The sequence below is a fragment of the Selaginella moellendorffii genome, unplaced genomic scaffold (genome assembly GCF_000143415.4).
Source record: "Selaginella moellendorffii unplaced genomic scaffold, v1.0 SELMOscaffold_45, whole genome shotgun sequence".
Taxonomy (NCBI): domain Eukaryota; kingdom Viridiplantae; phylum Streptophyta; class Lycopodiopsida; order Selaginellales; family Selaginellaceae; genus Selaginella; species Selaginella moellendorffii.
The window spans coordinates 1,381,244-1,398,010 of NW_003314306.1; the positions used below are offsets into that span (position 1 = coordinate 1,381,244).

At 45.0% G+C, this 16,767-nt stretch overlaps 1 protein-coding gene and 1 non-coding gene across 2 annotated transcripts; both read left to right on the forward strand.

Annotated features, from left to right (window-relative positions):
• Nucleotides 1-8,874: 8,874 nt before the first annotated feature.
• On the forward strand, nt 8,875-8,946 carry TRNAP-AGG. The gene has a single exon. It is a non-coding gene; the product is annotated as a tRNA-Pro (tRNA).
• Nucleotides 8,947-9,630: 684 nt separating this feature from the next.
• On the forward strand, nt 9,631-10,895 carry LOC9656259 (bifunctional monodehydroascorbate reductase and carbonic anhydrase nectarin-3). The gene is made up of 6 exons (XM_024685766.1): nt 9,631-9,811; nt 9,881-10,089; nt 10,184-10,399; nt 10,450-10,605; nt 10,669-10,719; nt 10,770-10,895. The coding sequence occupies exons 1-6, from the start codon at nt 9,745-9,747 to the stop codon at nt 10,827-10,829; spliced, it is 759 nt and encodes a 252-aa protein (XP_024541534.1). The 5' UTR covers nt 9,631-9,744; the 3' UTR covers nt 10,830-10,895.
• The last annotated feature ends 5,872 nt before the right edge of the window (nt 10,896-16,767 follow it).

The following is a 16,767-nucleotide window of genomic DNA, read 5'->3' on the forward strand; positions in this document are numbered from 1 at the left end:
GGCTTTTCAACGAGTCCTGTGTTGCCCATTTTCATCACTTCTAACTCAAGCCTTCCAATTTCCATACTTGTTCTTATTTATTTCAAGAGTGTGGAGAAGTTTTCTTGGTGAATAGCTTTTGTTTATTTCAAGAGTTGAATGGTTGGTTACTGGAGCTTGGGACATTCTAGATGTATTTGTTTAGACAAAATTATGTTGTAGCTAAATATTTCTTTGGTTTGTGGCATAACTTGGCATTTGCCACTGTTGGGCATCTACAGTTCATGTCTATGTGAATAACTCTTTAGAGTATATGACATAAACTATTCCCTTATTCCAAGTTCAAGAGCAATTCTCCTAATTGTGGCATGAGCTAGAGTTTTAGAAATGCATCTCAAATAGTGAGTTTTCTTCCTTAGTTATAGATTTCAAGAGTGGGCATTTGGATCTCACCATAAAGCATCCAACAATCCATTTTCTCTAACATGCTATGGATCTACCTATGTTTGATCATACTTCAATGTTTCTCCCACAAGACCATATTGATAATTTTGCCTAGTATTGCACTTCTAATTTTATCTTGACTGATGCAGCACAATGCTTAGAGTTCATAAGATCAATGGTAGAGAAAGCACAAGCTTAGGTGAGAGCATTGGCAAAGGATGAGTGTAAGGACTTCCCCATATTACTTGCTTCTTTTCGTATGAGATCAAGAAGAGCCCACATCAGCTACTTTATAAGCTTTTCCTTTTGCGATTCAAGGAAGGAGAAGCAGAGGAGGTAACGAAGGAGGAGAATTTGGCTATCTCTGCTTGCGTGACCAGACTCAAGCTAAGGATTCAACAAAAGGTGGCCAACCAACACCATTCCAAGTGTAACGATGTATATGACCCTCTTTAAGCCAACTAGAAAAAAGAGGTAATTGGATGTAGCTAACTAAAAAGGGGCAATTAGATGCTTCATAAAAGAAAATATATATGCATGGATGCCTAATATGTATGATTTTAAATTTAGGGGTAAGAATATACTTTATTTAAAGATATATTATATTTTAAGTAGCCACTAATCAATGAGAATCAAACCCATGCCATTTTATTTGATACCACATATAATGCACTTTATTTCTCTCCCTTTAAGCTAACTAAAAAAAGGGTAATTGCTTAATGAAAAAGCCTTTAGTGGCTATTTTATCCCTATTTATCCTCCATCCAAGGATCCACGATAGCAGTATATCTAAATTTCATCCCATGATCACATATGTTATAAAGATCAAGAAGGATTTGATGCAAGAGTTAGAAATTTTCAATATGACAAAGATGCTTGGACCATCTCTTAATATGGCAATGTATGCCATCTCTAGGACATAACCACCTGCCCCTACTTCAACACCCTCTATTACTACAATAATAACTGTAAGAGTGGCTTCTAGAGGAACTTCGTGCTTTTAGGGTACAAGCCTTTTCTCATAGGCCACCTTATTACTACTCATATTGCAATTCCCAAACTCACAATAATGATCATTGCTAGAAGCTACACCAAAAGTAGCATCCCAGGAAGCAACAGCAAGCTATGACAAAGCCACTAGCGGACAACTCAAGCCTCTAGGCAGATGGTTACAAAACTGCATTGCAACAAAAAGCCATCGAAGCTCCACCACAACAAGATTGTGGCAAGGCTTTTGCATAAGTAGAAACTATAATGGAGGAGACCATTGTAGCTATGATTTATGGCAGGAAGAAGAAGATCCTAGCTGCTATTGAACTTGATCATGCACCAATATCACCATCTCCACTTACAGCGGTGCACTTGGCCTTCCCATGGGCATCTACAGTAGCATCTTCAATTCCAACTATTGCTTCTCAACTAGGAGGAGTCTCACCTAGCAATTTACAATAAAGTGTTTCTCTTTCTCAAAACACTATAGCCACACTCCTAGCACACTTTTTGGAGCAGATTCATGCACTTCAACTCCAGATCTCTCTTGGCGACTTGCTTCAGTGCATTCAAGGCTTTGTTGACCAATGGACTAATTTTCTAGACTTTAACCCAACTCTAGTGCTTCTCCAGCACCAGGTGTAGCTTGTTGATTGTCCAGTTCAGCTGGATCCAAGTCCTTTTCTCACACCAATTACAATTGCCAAGTCAATGATTGACAGAGTGCTCTTGAACTTTGGTTCTAGGAGCAACATCATTTCTTTACACCTTATGCATCAACTGGATATAGAGATCTCATCCACTACAGCAATCACTCTCAAGACATTTGCTGACCACATGGTCATCCCAGCAGGTATTTGCAGAGGTGTACTCATTTTAGTCCAAGGTGTGGATCTTGTGCTTGATTGCTTGGTGGTTGATTATGGGGCTATTGGAGCTTCATATGGCAGTGACCATGTCATCCTTGGCTGGTCTTGGCATGAAGCAGTGGACTGTGACACATGTTGGCACTTGGGAACAATGACTATCTTAAATGGAAAACATTCTGCAACTCTTCTCAATGAGCGTGGGAGAAGACTTTAGGCTGAGCAAAAGGTGGTAAGTATGGTGGAGGCACAGAAATATGATGATCTACTTGTGGTTTTCCCGGAGCTTCTTTATGATAAGAGCTTGCCCGAGCTGAAAGTTTATGATTACCTAGGGCAAAAGCATTCTTGGAGAGATGGGGAGGACTCCATATTAGAGCCTCCAGGTCAATCACATATGCAATTGGATGCTCCTTTGTCACAGATTACTGCACAGTTGCTGAAGACCATGGTGATGCAACAGCATTGATTTCTTTCACACTGATTAGATGACATTAGCTCCCATATATATTCATCTATTCAATAAGTTGGCAAAGATTCAAAAGATTCCCCAAATGCCCACTGTAAAGGATTTGGAGACAGCAACTGATTCGGGCATGCTTTTGCTTTCACAGCCAGTAGAGGAGCTTCAGAGTACTCATGTTGAGGTTATATCACCCCTGGAGCAGCCAAAGCACAGGGAAATTGTGGAGGAAAGCATAGTGGAGCTTCTTGTGGACACCTCTTCTTTGTGGGAGAGTTTGGAGAGTATAACCTCTTTATTTGAGGTTAAACTCATGTGGAGGAGGCTGTTGCAAGTCCCTAGGCTGAGTGCACAATGCTACTTTTGGGAGACAACAATCTTCTATTATTGCTAGCATTTGAAGCCACAGCAAAGTTTTCATTGGAGGCTTTCTTTGGCCAATTGTGAAGGTAATGTATCCACCCTATTGAGATCTCTTGTGCACTAATATGTGACTTTCAAGTACTTTTCTAAGCTCCATGTACTTTATCATGGATGCTTGACATGAGTTTTTTTCCATCCCAAATGGCAAATTCTCCTTCTATGCTTCTGTGCAAAACCCAGATTCTACAAGGTGGCATTTGCAAGATTCCAGCATGTTTTTCCTACTTGGACTTGGAGCAACGACTTTTTTTAGCCAAACTCAACTCTAGATCATGGCCATCCACAGTCAATCAAAGCACCTCATTTATTCGATGGCTTCACAGTGACAAAGGTGCTAGACACAAACACTTTGCAGCTTTCTCACAACTTCAGTGCATTTTTAGTAGGACTCCTGGACATTAGAGATTCTCTTAACACTCTTTACATAGCATGAAAGGGAGAGCATTGATTCTTCAGCTTTGACCTTTCCACTTGGCTTCTAGCGCAGCTTTTGGTGGCATCACCACTTTGTATAACCCTCAGACTTCTATGGGCATCAATGGCTTTCTTTGCACCCACAGCCGTGAGCTTCTCCAGATGAACTGTCCGAAAGAGGTGTGCCTGGAAACCAGCCTCAATCCCAAACGAAGTTTTAGGGTAAGTTTGTGAGACCGTCACCCCGAGCGCGTTCCTGACCACAATCATCTGCTGCTCCTGTCATTCTGCCGCTGGAGCTCCGACGCGGTCTAGAAGAGCTCCGAGAGCTTCATCGTCAGCCTGCTCTTGGAGAGGATCTCGCCATCGCCCTACCATCACGAACGCTCCAAGTTCCGTTGGCCAAGTTTCTTTCGTGCCCAAGAAAAGGCCTCAATTGCAACATACAGGAACGTCCCCAAGCCCGTGTAAATGCAATCGCTCACTCGTTTCCACGTCCTGGAGAAAGTGGAAGGGCCTGCTCAGTTAATAGTGTGGAAAAATTTTCCATCATAGAGAAAGAATGACTCTCAATTCAGGAATGCAAACTTTCAAGACTCAACCAACTTCCTCTTACCTACAACTTTACATAGGTTCACCTCAACACAAATTCTCAAGACCCATAGTATACTTAAGCTTTGAACATCATGCCCATATTTCTGATATCCAACATTGACATCCGCAAAAATGCAAAATGAACATCTAAGGCCCCTCTGAGAATGTCATTCTCACCATCCCGGCCCCTCAACACGCTCCACGAAAAAAAACATCGATTACCTTAGCAGATCACTCGTAACCATGCGTCCTCCAGCAAATGCTGCGACCAGCATCAGCAAAAATTCCACCCCTTCAACAAAATTTCAAGCAGAAGATTTGGGCCGTTCAACCAATACATTAATTTCAGCGCCACATCTGGGCCGTTCATCCAGCATCAATCCGAAACGCTCAACTCCAACCACCTCAAAGAATCTGGACGGACCATGCCACTTGCTTGAGGAGGCATGGTTGCGTGTTCTGTGAGTGATCGGCAAAGATAGTTGATGTTTTCCTTCGTGGAGCATGTCGAGGGGGTCGGGGCGGTGAGGTATAACGTTCTCAGCTGGTGGAGAAACCGAGTCCTGGGTGAGCAGCTACGTTTTCCTTTGGAGATGTTGAGTTGTTGGTGAGAAGTTGTCGGTTTTGGGGCTGATTCGAGTGGATCCAGGTGCTGGGGTGAGTGTGGAAGCTGGTGTGAGTTGTCTTCATTGTTGCTCATGATGAGATGCTCTCAGAGCAGCATCTTTCGAGCTGGATTCGCTGGTGTGTTGCATGTGAGGCGGCAGCGAAGTAGAGTTGAATCATTGGAGTGTTTGTTGCTGGAGCTGGTGTTGCTAGAGTGAGCTGAGCCTGATTGCTGAGATGCTGGCTTCGGTTTCTTGCTGGGAGTTTCTCCTTCTGATCCTGACTGATCCTTGGAGCTGTTGCTTTGTTCTTCAGAGTTTGTTTGGGTTGTCCCAAAGGGTTTGGGATTTGGATCAGAAATGTCTGTGGTGAGCTTGCTGATGGACATGTACTCCAGATGTAGTGGGCTCTCAAGTTGAGAACAATCGACACTGAGATATGATGCTATGAAACGCTGTGATATAGGGATATGTGGAGTCTGGGGATGATGAGTCGGCTCTAGAGCTGTTTAGCAGGATGGAGGCTAGCACAAAGGGACTTACATTGCCGTTTCAATGACATGCTTGAGCTTGGGAGCCGAAGAGGAAGCAACAGGTACGATGGAAAGCTTGTCTATATGGCTCGTCACCATCAGGCTTGCAAGTGTGGGTTTTAAGTCGGACAAATTTGGGAAGAAATGCACAATACAGCACCCCTCACTCTTACGTGGTTGCCCCTTTTCCTCCGTGGCGCGCTTAGTCACGCCCAGCTCTGCACCCTAAATGTTTAACGTTAAACTTTAATTAGTAGATACTGTTAACGGATATGTTAAGGACTATAATTTTATAATTAGCCAGTGAATGAACGGCTATAATTTATAAGTATATAACCTACGATTGGTTTAGGTTTTTCCTCATTGTGTTTTATGTTTGTGCTCCTTATATTTTCTTTCTTATTTTATTCATTCTCTTTAGTATTATGGTTAGACTAATTGCTTTGCTTATTTTATTCATTCTCTTTAGTATTGGAATATTCTTTTAGTTTTTGTATTACTGTTGGTCTTCTTCCACAAGAGAGAGAAAGGAAGCTACATTTAATATTCTATGTAGTCATATTAAGCTATACAATCAAGATAATGCTGTTATAGTAGAATAAATAATATATTTGATTTTGTACTTTTAAATACTTAAAAATAGTTGAAAATAATATACAGTAATGAGGTGGCATGTGCATGTAAGCAATGAGGTGGCATGCAAATCCAAATAAGCAAACGGGGCCCACCCTAAATAAAGGGGGGTGCTGTATTATGCATTCTACCCCAAATTTGTTGGTTGACATGTGCATGACATGTGGGAGCCTAAGCTAATTCTCGAGCAGTCTTTGAGAAGATCTTACATCCGGACATAGTGCTGTGGAACGCACTGATGCTGGATTACGTCCAAAACAGAGAGAGCGAGGAGGCTCTATGCCTGTGTTTTCACTTGCAAGGACCAGACCCAAGAAGCTTCGTCACTGCTTTCATGGTCTGCACAAGCTCACAAGCGACCAGTGCCGCAATGAAAGTCCAAGAGTTTGGCTGACATCCGCTGGACAGCATTATTTCAACGAGCTCTAGAGCGATCACTGCGTCACTGTTCTCTGCGTATCCCAGGATAAGTGCCGCCCAGAGTACACCTCATTCTATTGAAAACCAGCTCAGACTTGCACACTCGGCATACATCCCTACCAGATTGGGAGTGAACAGCCATCCCTTGCTCAAGCTGTCTTAGCTTCACAAACTCTTCTCTCACTTCCTGGCCTTCTTCCTTCTCTGCCAATGCTAGAAGCTGGCAAAGAGCTCCATGCAAAGATTTGCAGGCATGGACTGGAAGGCAGGACTTACATAGCGAGCTCTCTGTGGGTCTTTACAGCAAGTGCGCTTGCCTTGACAATCCTGCGAGTCACTGGCAAGGAGGAAGCTCGTGGTGACTTGGAGCTCGCTCATGGCGAAAGACACGGGGAGTTGTTTGAAAGGATGCTCGACGAAGGCCTGCCAGGTGATCGTAGCGGAGCCTCATGCTAATCCAGCTCTTGATGTTTTTGTAGTGAGCCTTCACTTCCATACCGGGGTAACCCAAGACGTCTTTTCCCACGTTGAGTGTTCTCAAGGTTTAGGCCAGTGAGAGAGCAGAAACGATCTAGTGCATTCAGCAGGCGTTGTAGCTGTGCATTATCAGGACCAGGAATCCCGAGTTGGCTGCTTGTAAGAGGCACTGTGGCCGAGACATTATTCCCAGTTGAGCGTAGCCAATTGTGAAACTCACTCTCTTGGATTCAGTAGCGTGGCCGCTGTGCAGGTTGATCGTCTCCCTGTGGCTCCAACTGTGTAGCCAATGGGGTGGCAATTGGAGCTTCCAAGCTCTCTAAGAAAGGTCCAAGATGGACATTTGTGATCTACATTACATATTCTTGTTGCAGGTGGTTATGTAGTTTCTTCAAGAGCAAAACCTGGAGGAGAGAGTGAAAGTCAGTAGGATGAAGATCTTGAGAGGTCTGATTGACCGAGGACTCTCTCCTGGAAGACGATGCCGAGGTCCACATCGTGGCAAGAAAACCTGCCACAGTATGTAGTTGGCACGTGATTGGATCTCTGGCTGGCAGCCCACCCCAGACTCGAATCTCGATCACAGCCCTCTTTGTACAATGGTAGTCATTAACGCTCTGTAGAGAGAGCTTGCTATGGATGATGAACAAATAAAAAGAGAGCCCTCAGACTAAGGCCATGCTTTTTCCACATACAACCGAGCGCTCTCTTTCTCGACAAATCCATTCGCAGCAAAGAGACGAGACCCACAAAGGAAACGACCCAACACTCGTTCTCGAGCTGGAAATCCTCAGGGAGATCAATGCCAAGCTGGATCAAGGATTCTCTCCCGGGACTGCATCATGCTGGATCAATCGATTGCCGGGAACAATCCGAGAAACTGCCACTGTCCACAATATGGCGAAGGACTGAAGAGAGGGACCATTGCCGCTCTCAGAGAAGTGGCTGCTTACCTTTTGGATCACCCCGGAGCTCTGGCCGGGAAGAACGAACGGTAGACGAGGTCGTTATATCCGACTCGCCAACACTGACAAGAGTCGTCGCCGGACAGCGTGGGATTCACGTCTCTCTTCTTGCTGAGTACCTTTGGCTTTGTAGAAGTGAGACGTATTTAGATTTCCTTCAAAGATTGCAGCTTGGATCGACTGGATCACGGCTGCTTCCAGTGGCTCGACTCCCGGCCAGAAGAATTGCAACAGCTCTTGCTCCGAGCTGGCTGTGTGAGGTATTTATGGGCTAAGGGATCATAAGAGTCGCCAGGGTCAATGGCCGGTTGTTCCCAGAGCGTTTGTCCCTCGCGGTCAAAGCCCGGTAATCCATGTCAGTCGCCATCAGACATCTGAACTGTTCCCGCTCCAAGGTCCTTGTTCTAATGCGGTTTCTTCAACGCCGAGAAGAAAGGCGCGTTCCAAATGCAACGTCTTCGGGGAAGACACCCGAAACCTCACAGTGCTTTGTTCTGCCATTTCGAAGAGAGATCTTGGCTCCCTTCGCTCACCGCCATCTCCAAACAATCAAGCTCAGATCGTCGAAGTCCTTGCCATTTGCCATGCAACTCGCTGTTCTCGATAAGAGGAGAAACACTGGAAGAACCCCCAGATCTTCGCCCAAGAACGCCTGGCCTGCCTCGCCATGGCCAGGACGCCCAAATCGTCGCCATTCTGTGCCATCTCTCGCCAGATGCCGGGCCCAGGAGCCCGCGTCATAATGTCTTGCTTCGCCATGCTCTCCAGTCTCGCCGTCCTCGACATGCTGAGAAGGGGAGAAACACTGTGGAAGAACGCCCGCGTCATAAATCCTCGCCATGGAACACCCAAATCCTCCATGCATCTCGCCATTCTCGACAGGCTAGAAGAGAAGCGAGGAGAAACACTGTGAAGAACACCCGCGCAGCTCGCATTTCATTTTAGAGCGCCTAAATCCTCGGGACAAAAACGTACCTGAGAGGCCAACGCCCCACAATATTCTGATGCTGATGCTTTTTTTTTTGTTCAATCATCCGTACGGAAAACATGGAAATTTCGCTGACTAATGGGCATTTGGTCTAGTGGTATGATTCTCGCTTAGGGTGCGAGAGGTCCCGAGTTCAATTCTCGGAATGCCCCATTCCTTACGAGAATTGGTAGATCGAGCAGCGCAGTTCTAGGAGGCTGCAAGCATATGTTCAAGGAAAATGCCAAACTGTTTATGTTTGTCACGTGACATCATCATCCAGAATAAAATTCCTCGTGACACATAAAGTTTTAGAATGGAACGTTCTCTCTATAGCCAGATGCCGCGTTTGATTTCTCCAAACCGGCACATCTTTTCTGAAGCAGAGAAGCTACTGCCTACACAAAAACACTAATAGGCAGCGAATTTGCCTCTCTCAGGGATGTCATGTATTCCAACAAAATACGAAATTCCAAAGGAAGAATATGGTTTCTCCCTATTTGGCGGCACAGTCCAGAAGGCCGCAACAAGAGAAAAAATAAAGCACATTCATACGCTCTCGTGCACGACCAAAGTCAACAGTCACTGTTGACTGAGCAGGCCCTTCCACTTTCTCCAGGACGTGGAAACGAGTGAGCGATTGCATTTACACGGGCTTGGGGACGTTCCTGTATGTTGCAATCGAGGCCTTTTCTTGGGCACGAAAGAAACTTGGCCGACGGAACATGGAGCGTTCGTGATGGTAGGGCCAGATTCCTATTGGCATTTCCTAGATCTAGTCCAGAACAGCGGCACTTTATTCGAGACTTTGTATCCATCTGCTGAGTAGCTTCCCACGTCGCCTTTATATTTTTAAGGACCGTTCTGGGGACCCAGGGAAGCAAATCACTCGAGGAGGAAGCAGCTACTCTATATTTTTTTTCTTTCTTGCGTCTCAAACGAAACCGGGTGTAGATTTGAGACGAGGAGAGATGGAGAGAACCAATCTCATACTATTGCTGTTCGTTTTTGCACAAGCCATGATCATCGCACAAGCAGGTATAGCGAAATCAATCGATTGTTTTCAAGCAAAATCAATCGATCATATATTGTTTTCTTTTCTTCTAGCCGAGGAGTATGACTACTCGAATGGGACTCGAGGCCAGGCAAACTGGGGAAACTTGAGACAGGAATGGAGGGCTTGCAGCAGCGGCAGAATGCAATCTCCGGTGGACATTCAATCCGAGGAGCTCCAACCAGTGTGCTCTTTGAAGCTGCTCCAGACGAGATACAAACCAACGAATGCCACTCTCACCAATCTCGACCACGACATAGCAGTATGTTATCTCCTGAGTCCATCTCATCTCCGAAAGATCTCCATCTAATCATGGCTCGGGCCCCTCGTTTTTCTTTTCTCTGTTTGCGCAATAGCTCGAGTTTGGCGATTCTTCATCGGGATCGCTCATCATCGATGGCACCTTGTACAGGGTGAGCGAGTATCACATCCATGCTCCCAGCGAGCACACTGTGAATGGGAAGCATCTCGCAGTCGAGGGGCATCTCGTCCACAGGAGTGAAGACAACAGGCTTGCAGTCGTCGCCGTCATGTACACGATTGGATCCGAGGACGACCCTTTTATCGATCAGGTAAACAGAGATCTGGGTTTTCTTTGTGATTTCTGAGAGTTTTTTTCAAGGTTGAGCATTTTCTACCTGAGCTGAGTGGCGAGCAAGATGTTCAAGTGGTGGATCCCTCGCTGCTCAATGTTGGAGGCAAGCGATTCTTCAGATATGTTGGATCACTGACATCACCGCCCTGCACCGAGCAAGTGACATGGAGCGTGTTGAGAAGAGTAAACAAATTATTTCCTTAATCTTTTGTTTCTTTTCCGCTGACCATGGTTCTGATGTTGCAGCCACGAACGATCTCCAAAATCCAGTACCGGCTTTTGATGAATGCCCTCAATGTAAGAATTAATTCATGCGCTATAAACAGCTTCTAACATTCTGTGTACAGGGTGATAACAACAGATCGATACAAGGCTTGTTTGGAAGAAGAATAAACTATTATAAATAGAAGATACGCTTTTGTCCTATTAAGGCACGCGGTTTTTTAATCTAGAAACAGCACAATGTGGAAGTCTATATTTCTCTTGCTTCTGGCGCTTCTCCTAGTAGATGCAGACCAGCTCAAATTACATCCAGATTACCATCTCAAAGTGTTCCAGATTCCAGAGGAGCTGGCCACGAATATGTCTGCTCCTCACAGCTCGGAGCTTGACAAGCTTTCCTCAAGCGCTTTGATCGCTGCCAGATAAGTCACTCAATTCAGAGCAAGGCCCTCGACGTCCGACCACTTCACAGTCTCCACTCTCCGCATAATGGTGGCGTTGCTATGCTTAAGTTGCACTTCAATGCAACAGGGTGTAGTGCATTCCGTGGCATCATTTTGTTGTTGATCTCCGCCTAGATAGATAGTGCCCCGCGGCTTCAAATCTCCAGGTCAGAGAAACATTCGGGGAAATAGACAGGCTGTTTGCGATTGAGGACAAAAAAGAGTGATCTTGATTCACATATGAAAACATTACAACGAGTGGTGAGTTGACAGAGAAGAAAGTCTCTCGGCTCGATCGAATGGCATCGTCCATCAATCTGCGCCCTGGCCTCCGTCATCATCCCATCGATCAGGCAGTGGAAGTACAGCCTTGCCGCCAAATTCCATGATCTTGAAGATCTCCGCAAACGTGAATGTGCACTGTCTCCAGGAGAGAGGAGATCCAGTGTTGGGTCTTGTGAAGGCAAGTTAAAGAGTGATTGTTAGTTGCTTTGCGACTGGTGATTACTTGTAGACTTTGTCAAGGACCGTTGACACTTGCTTTACTCGATGATGATTTAGCAATGATGGGCTTACTTTACCAGATGGTGTTGCGGAGGATCGTGTCGTTAGACTTCCATGAGTTTTTCATGTTGGCATGTCGACTTTACCTCTGTCGATATCATTTAGTTACATTTAGTCTATAATGTTGGATTTCATGAAGTCGTGGATGTGGTGAATCATTCCTTGATAATGTGTTATCTAAAACTGAGTATTGCTGAAGGATTGGTCTTGGATACTAATTAAGTATCTTCGACTTTGGCTAGCTTGGTTGCTAGAGATGGTGATTCACTTTTGCTTTCTTTTAGCTTTGTTCTGGAGTTGATAGCATTCAAGTGATGCTTTATCATTGACATTATTGATGTTAAGATTCAAGTGAGATGAGATGTTACTCCTTAGGATTGACATTAAGTTTCATTAGTTTTGATAAAGATAGTGTTGATGATTTGGTTATGGCTTTGTGTTATTGGCATTCATGCATTTGCTAGTTAGCAATTGCATTGACGTTCACATGAACTGAGTGGCAAGTTTGAGTTAGTTGTGTTCTAAACAAGATTGTTTAGTAAGGGTTAAGGTTTAAGCTTTTCCTTGAAAAGTGATTTAGTCGTGAACTATACTAACTTTATGAGAGGAAGAATTAGTGTTCCATATTAGACTATTTGAATCCTTAGTGGATTTGAGTTCGGGATATATCGATCATTGATGATTCTTCTTGTGCTTGTTATGAAGTGAGTTACGTCTTGCTGTAGATGGATTCATGGAGGATCGTTTCGTGATCATTTATTGGGCATAGCTCCATTGTGCTTAGCTTTTGGATTGATGCAGAAATGCTCTTCATTAACTTTGGCATTATGAAGTTTGGCTTATGGATGTGTTGAGGAAGATATTGTAGGTTGCACCATGATTTCTTCTTTAGCATTGAAGTTAACTTTTATGAGACTCGTGATCATTATTAGACAAGACTTAGCTATAAGCTTCTTCGAGCTTTTGGTTTCTTAAGTTTTGTGCTCATTGTTCCATTTGTTAGAAGTTGTTGGGGAAGGCATTTTGGTTCCTAGCTTCGATGTTGAAGTTAGTATTTACATCTAACATTCATTGGTGATGATTGACTATCATCTAGGATAATTGATTATCCTTCTTAGAGGTTTTTCTTGATTATCGTTGATCTAGATTGATTTGTTATTCTTCGAGATGGTGGATTCCTTCTTAAATGATGATTCTACATATCTTTTTTTTATGGGATGATTGATGATTTTTCATGATAGTTAGTTGTTCTCTTTGATGGCTTTTGACTTTTGACAATACCACATGCTTTTTGTGGTTTGCTCTGGATTGGTCTTTTGGGTTTGAGACATCAGTAGGATGTTGCTGACACTTGCTTAGGCAACTTGAGTTCCTTAGTATTGTTGACAAGATCTATTCAGATTGGCTGGTGCGATGGTTGGCATAACTAAGTGTTTGTTGGTCTTACCACATTCATTATGTTCTATTGATTGTTGCTTGAGTTAGTTATGATAGATTTGGATGTTATTTCCTTTGGGTGATACATTCGCGAGTCTCTTGCTTGCTAGTCAATAATACTTTGTGTTCTTTGAGTTGTGTTTTGTGAGTTGTTTGGCAAGCTATCTGCCATTTTCGGTAGTTATATTTTATCATTGAGTGTCCTTGATGATACACTAGCTATTGAATTTTATTAGATAGTGAATCCTATGTGGGCAGGGGCATATCACACTATTGTAAGTTGGGTGACTCCCAGAGCAGCAAAGGTGGCTGACTCCGTTGGTCATTTCCTTGTCGACAACGGCTGGAAGGTGTTTGAGTGGGTAGCGCATCAGCGTTAGACAAAGAGGTTGCCCTCTAACTCATTTAAGTCGGTGCATTTCTCACATAGTGTGAGTACCGTGAACTTTTTCTGGAGTTGTTTCCTTGGCAATATTCTAAACTCAAGTATGTATCGATGAGGACGTCGATCTTCTCTAGGAGGGGAGAGTGTCGCGAATGTGACTTCGGGTATTGAAAGTTATCTATCGACCAATCCTTACGGACACTCTTTCCTTACTGCCACGACAGCAAGAGGTCGGTATTGCTGGACCCTTTATCAGTCCCTCTTATGCTAGTGGAGTTAACTGGGCATTTTGAGTGTACTTAGACCAGACGAGCATAAAGATGGAATTCCTACATGTTATTAGCTAAGCATACTTAGCCCGGTAAGGAGTTCCCGTCTCATTTTGTCTTGCACTAGCTAGTGACAAAAACCCTTGGGTATTGAGATTGGTCCCTCAATATCGCTGGATGATAGCTTACCGTGTCTGCCAAACACCCTTGTTATTATGCCCTTTGTGTTAGTCTCATTTCAGTCCCAAATGCTATTTATGGAAAGTGTCTAGATTTGCTCATTTGGCAAATCTACGGAATGTAGAGATTGTCCTGAACACAATGGTGTTCGTCCCGTGTCCAAATTCGCAATCTAATGCCATTCCATATTTAGTAAGTTTTGAGCTTATGCTAGAGATTAACTCCTGATACTAAGGGAGGTTTGGGGTGAAAGCCCAAAGCATGTGTTCCTTGGGGGGGGGGGGGGGGGGGGGCGGTTGTGGGGGGTTCCAAATGTATAGTAGGGATAGTGGGTAGGTTGGGCATGGCTGACAAACCTGAGGCATAGTCTAGCTCCCCCTTGCATGCCTGTCCTTGTTCTGCGTCCGGCTTGGGTCTAAGCCCAAGTTCCATTCCATGCTAGCTGGTGGAGTACCCATATCCTCACGTTAGGCCATTGGTATGCCAAAATAGTGCTAGACTCCGTTTGGCTACATTTTGAGTGCTGGTCTTGACATTAGGATGCTGGTTGCTCCAGGACTGTTCCAAGTCGCTCCAAGCTCTTGTCCCTTCGCTAACGGGACACTTCGATCACAGAAAATGATGCAAGCTCTTTCACCCTGGCACTTTAGGCACGTCATGCACCATATTCCTAGGCTTCCCCAGCAATGACACAACTGCCTGGTTCAAGGACCATGGATTCGAGCTCCTCCACAAGGCCTTTTCAACACACCCTAACCAAAAGCTGGCAAGGAAGCTGGCTGCCTCCTTCAACCCCAAGAACAGCACCATAACCAACAGCAGCAATGAGATCACCCTCAGCCCAGCAAGAATCGCTTCCGTTTTCAAAATCTCCAACAAGGGAATGCTCAAATTCTCAGGAGAAGTTCCACAGCAAATCATCAAGGCGAATCTAGAGATTACTGGTGAGCTCACACAGCATATGGATAGCCTCAAAGCCCTCTTCCTCTACTACGAACTTTGCCCAACGGATCGCACCATCAGCAAGCGCACAGCAGAGGTCTACGGAGCTCTACTCAATGGCGAACGTGTGAACGTGGCTCGTCATCTCCATGAGCTCCTTCTCAAGCTTCTCGACAGTGCATCCTTGCCACACTCAACAAGAAAACCATGCGGACAGTAATGTTCCCACTGCTGGTAGCTCTACACCAAGCTCTTCCCAACAAGCAACCATGGACAACCCAAACAAACTCTGAAGAACAAAGCGACAGCTCCAAGGATCAGTCAGGATCAGAAGGAGAAATTCCCAGCAAGAAACTGAAGCCAGCATCTCAACAATCAGGCTCAGCTCACTCCAGCAACACCAGCTCCAGCAGCAAACACTCCAATGATTCAACTCTACTTCACTGCTGCCTCACACACAACACACCAGCGAATCCAGCTCGAAAGCTGCTGCTCTGAGAGTACCTCATCATCAGCAACAATGAAGACAACTCACACCAGCTTCCACACTCACCCCAGCACCCAGATCCACTCGAAGTAGCCCCAAAACCAACAACTTGTCACCAACAACTCAACATCTCCAAAGGAAAACACCAGCTGATCGCCCAGGACTCGGTTTCTCCACCATCTGAGAACATCATTCTCACCATCCCGGCCCCCTCGACACACTCCACAAAAAAGAACATCGATTACCTCTCCTCCAGCAAATGCCACCACCAGCATCAGCAAAAATTCCACCCCTTCAACAAAATTTCAAGCGGAAGATTTGGACCGTTCAACTGATTTCAGCGACACATCTGGGCCGTTCATCCAGCATCAATCCGAAACACTCATCTCCAACCACCTCAAAGAATCTGGACTGACCACACCACTTGCTTGAGGAGGCATGGTTGCATGTTCTGTGAGTGATCGCCAAAGGTAGTTGATATTTTCCTTTGTGGAGCACGTCAAGGGGGTTGGGGCAGTGAGTTCTCAGCTGTTGGAGAAACCAAGTCTTGGGTGAGCAGCTAACGTTTTCCTTTGGAGATGTTGAGTTGTTGGTGAGAAGTTGTCGGTTTTGGGGCTGATTCAAGTGGATCCAGGTGCTGGGGTGAGTGTGGAAGCTGGTGTGAGTTGTCTTCATTGTCGCTGATGACGAGGTGCTCTCAGAGCAGCAGCTTTTGAGCTGGATTCGCTGGTGTGTTGTGTGTGAGGCAGCGGCGAAGTAGAGTTGAATCGTTGGAGTGTTTGTTGCTGGAGCTGGTGTTGCTGGAGTGAGCTGAGCCTGATTGTTGAGATGCTGGCTTCAGTTTCTTGCTGGGAGTTTCTCCTTCTGATCCTGACTGATCCTTGGAGCTTTCGTTTTGTTCTTCAGAGTTTGTTTGGGTTGTCCCAAAGGGTTTGGGATTTGGATCAGAAATGTCTGTGGTGAGCTCGCTGATGGACATGTACTCCAGATGCAGTGGGCTCTCAAGTTGAGAACAACCGACACTGAGATATGATGCTATGAAACGCTGTGATATAGGGATATGTGGAGTCTGGGGATGATGAGTCGGCTCTAGAGCTGTTTAGCAGGATGGAGGCTAGCATAAAGGGACTTACATTGCCGTTTCAATGACATGCTTGAGCTTGGGAGCCGAAGAGGAAGCAACAGGTACGATGGAAAGCTTATCTATATGGCTCGTCACCATCAGGCTTGCAAGTGTGGGTTTTGAGTCGGACAAATTTGTTGGTTGACATGTGCACGACATGTGGGAGCTTAAGCTAATGCTCGAGCAGTCTTTGAGAAGATCTTACATCCGGACATAGTGCTGTGGAACGCACTGATGCTGGATTACGTGCAAAACAGAGAGAACGAGGAGGTTCTATGCCTGTGTTTTCACTT

What these genes read in the sequence shown, in the direction of transcription:
- LOC9656259 (XM_024685766.1), top strand. Translation starts at nt 9,745, where the DNA reads ATGGAGAGAACCAATCTCATACTATTGCTGTTCGTTTTTGCACAAGCC. An exon ending in CATGATCATCGCACAAGCAG is followed by an intron (nt 9,812 to 9,880) that starts GTATAGCGAAAT and finishes CTTTTCTTCTAG; the next exon opens with CCGAGGAGTATGACTACTCG. An exon ending in TTTTGATGAATGCCCTCAAT is followed by an intron (nt 10,720 to 10,769) that starts GTAAGAATTAAT and finishes TTCTGTGTACAG; the next exon opens with GGTGATAACAACAGATCGAT.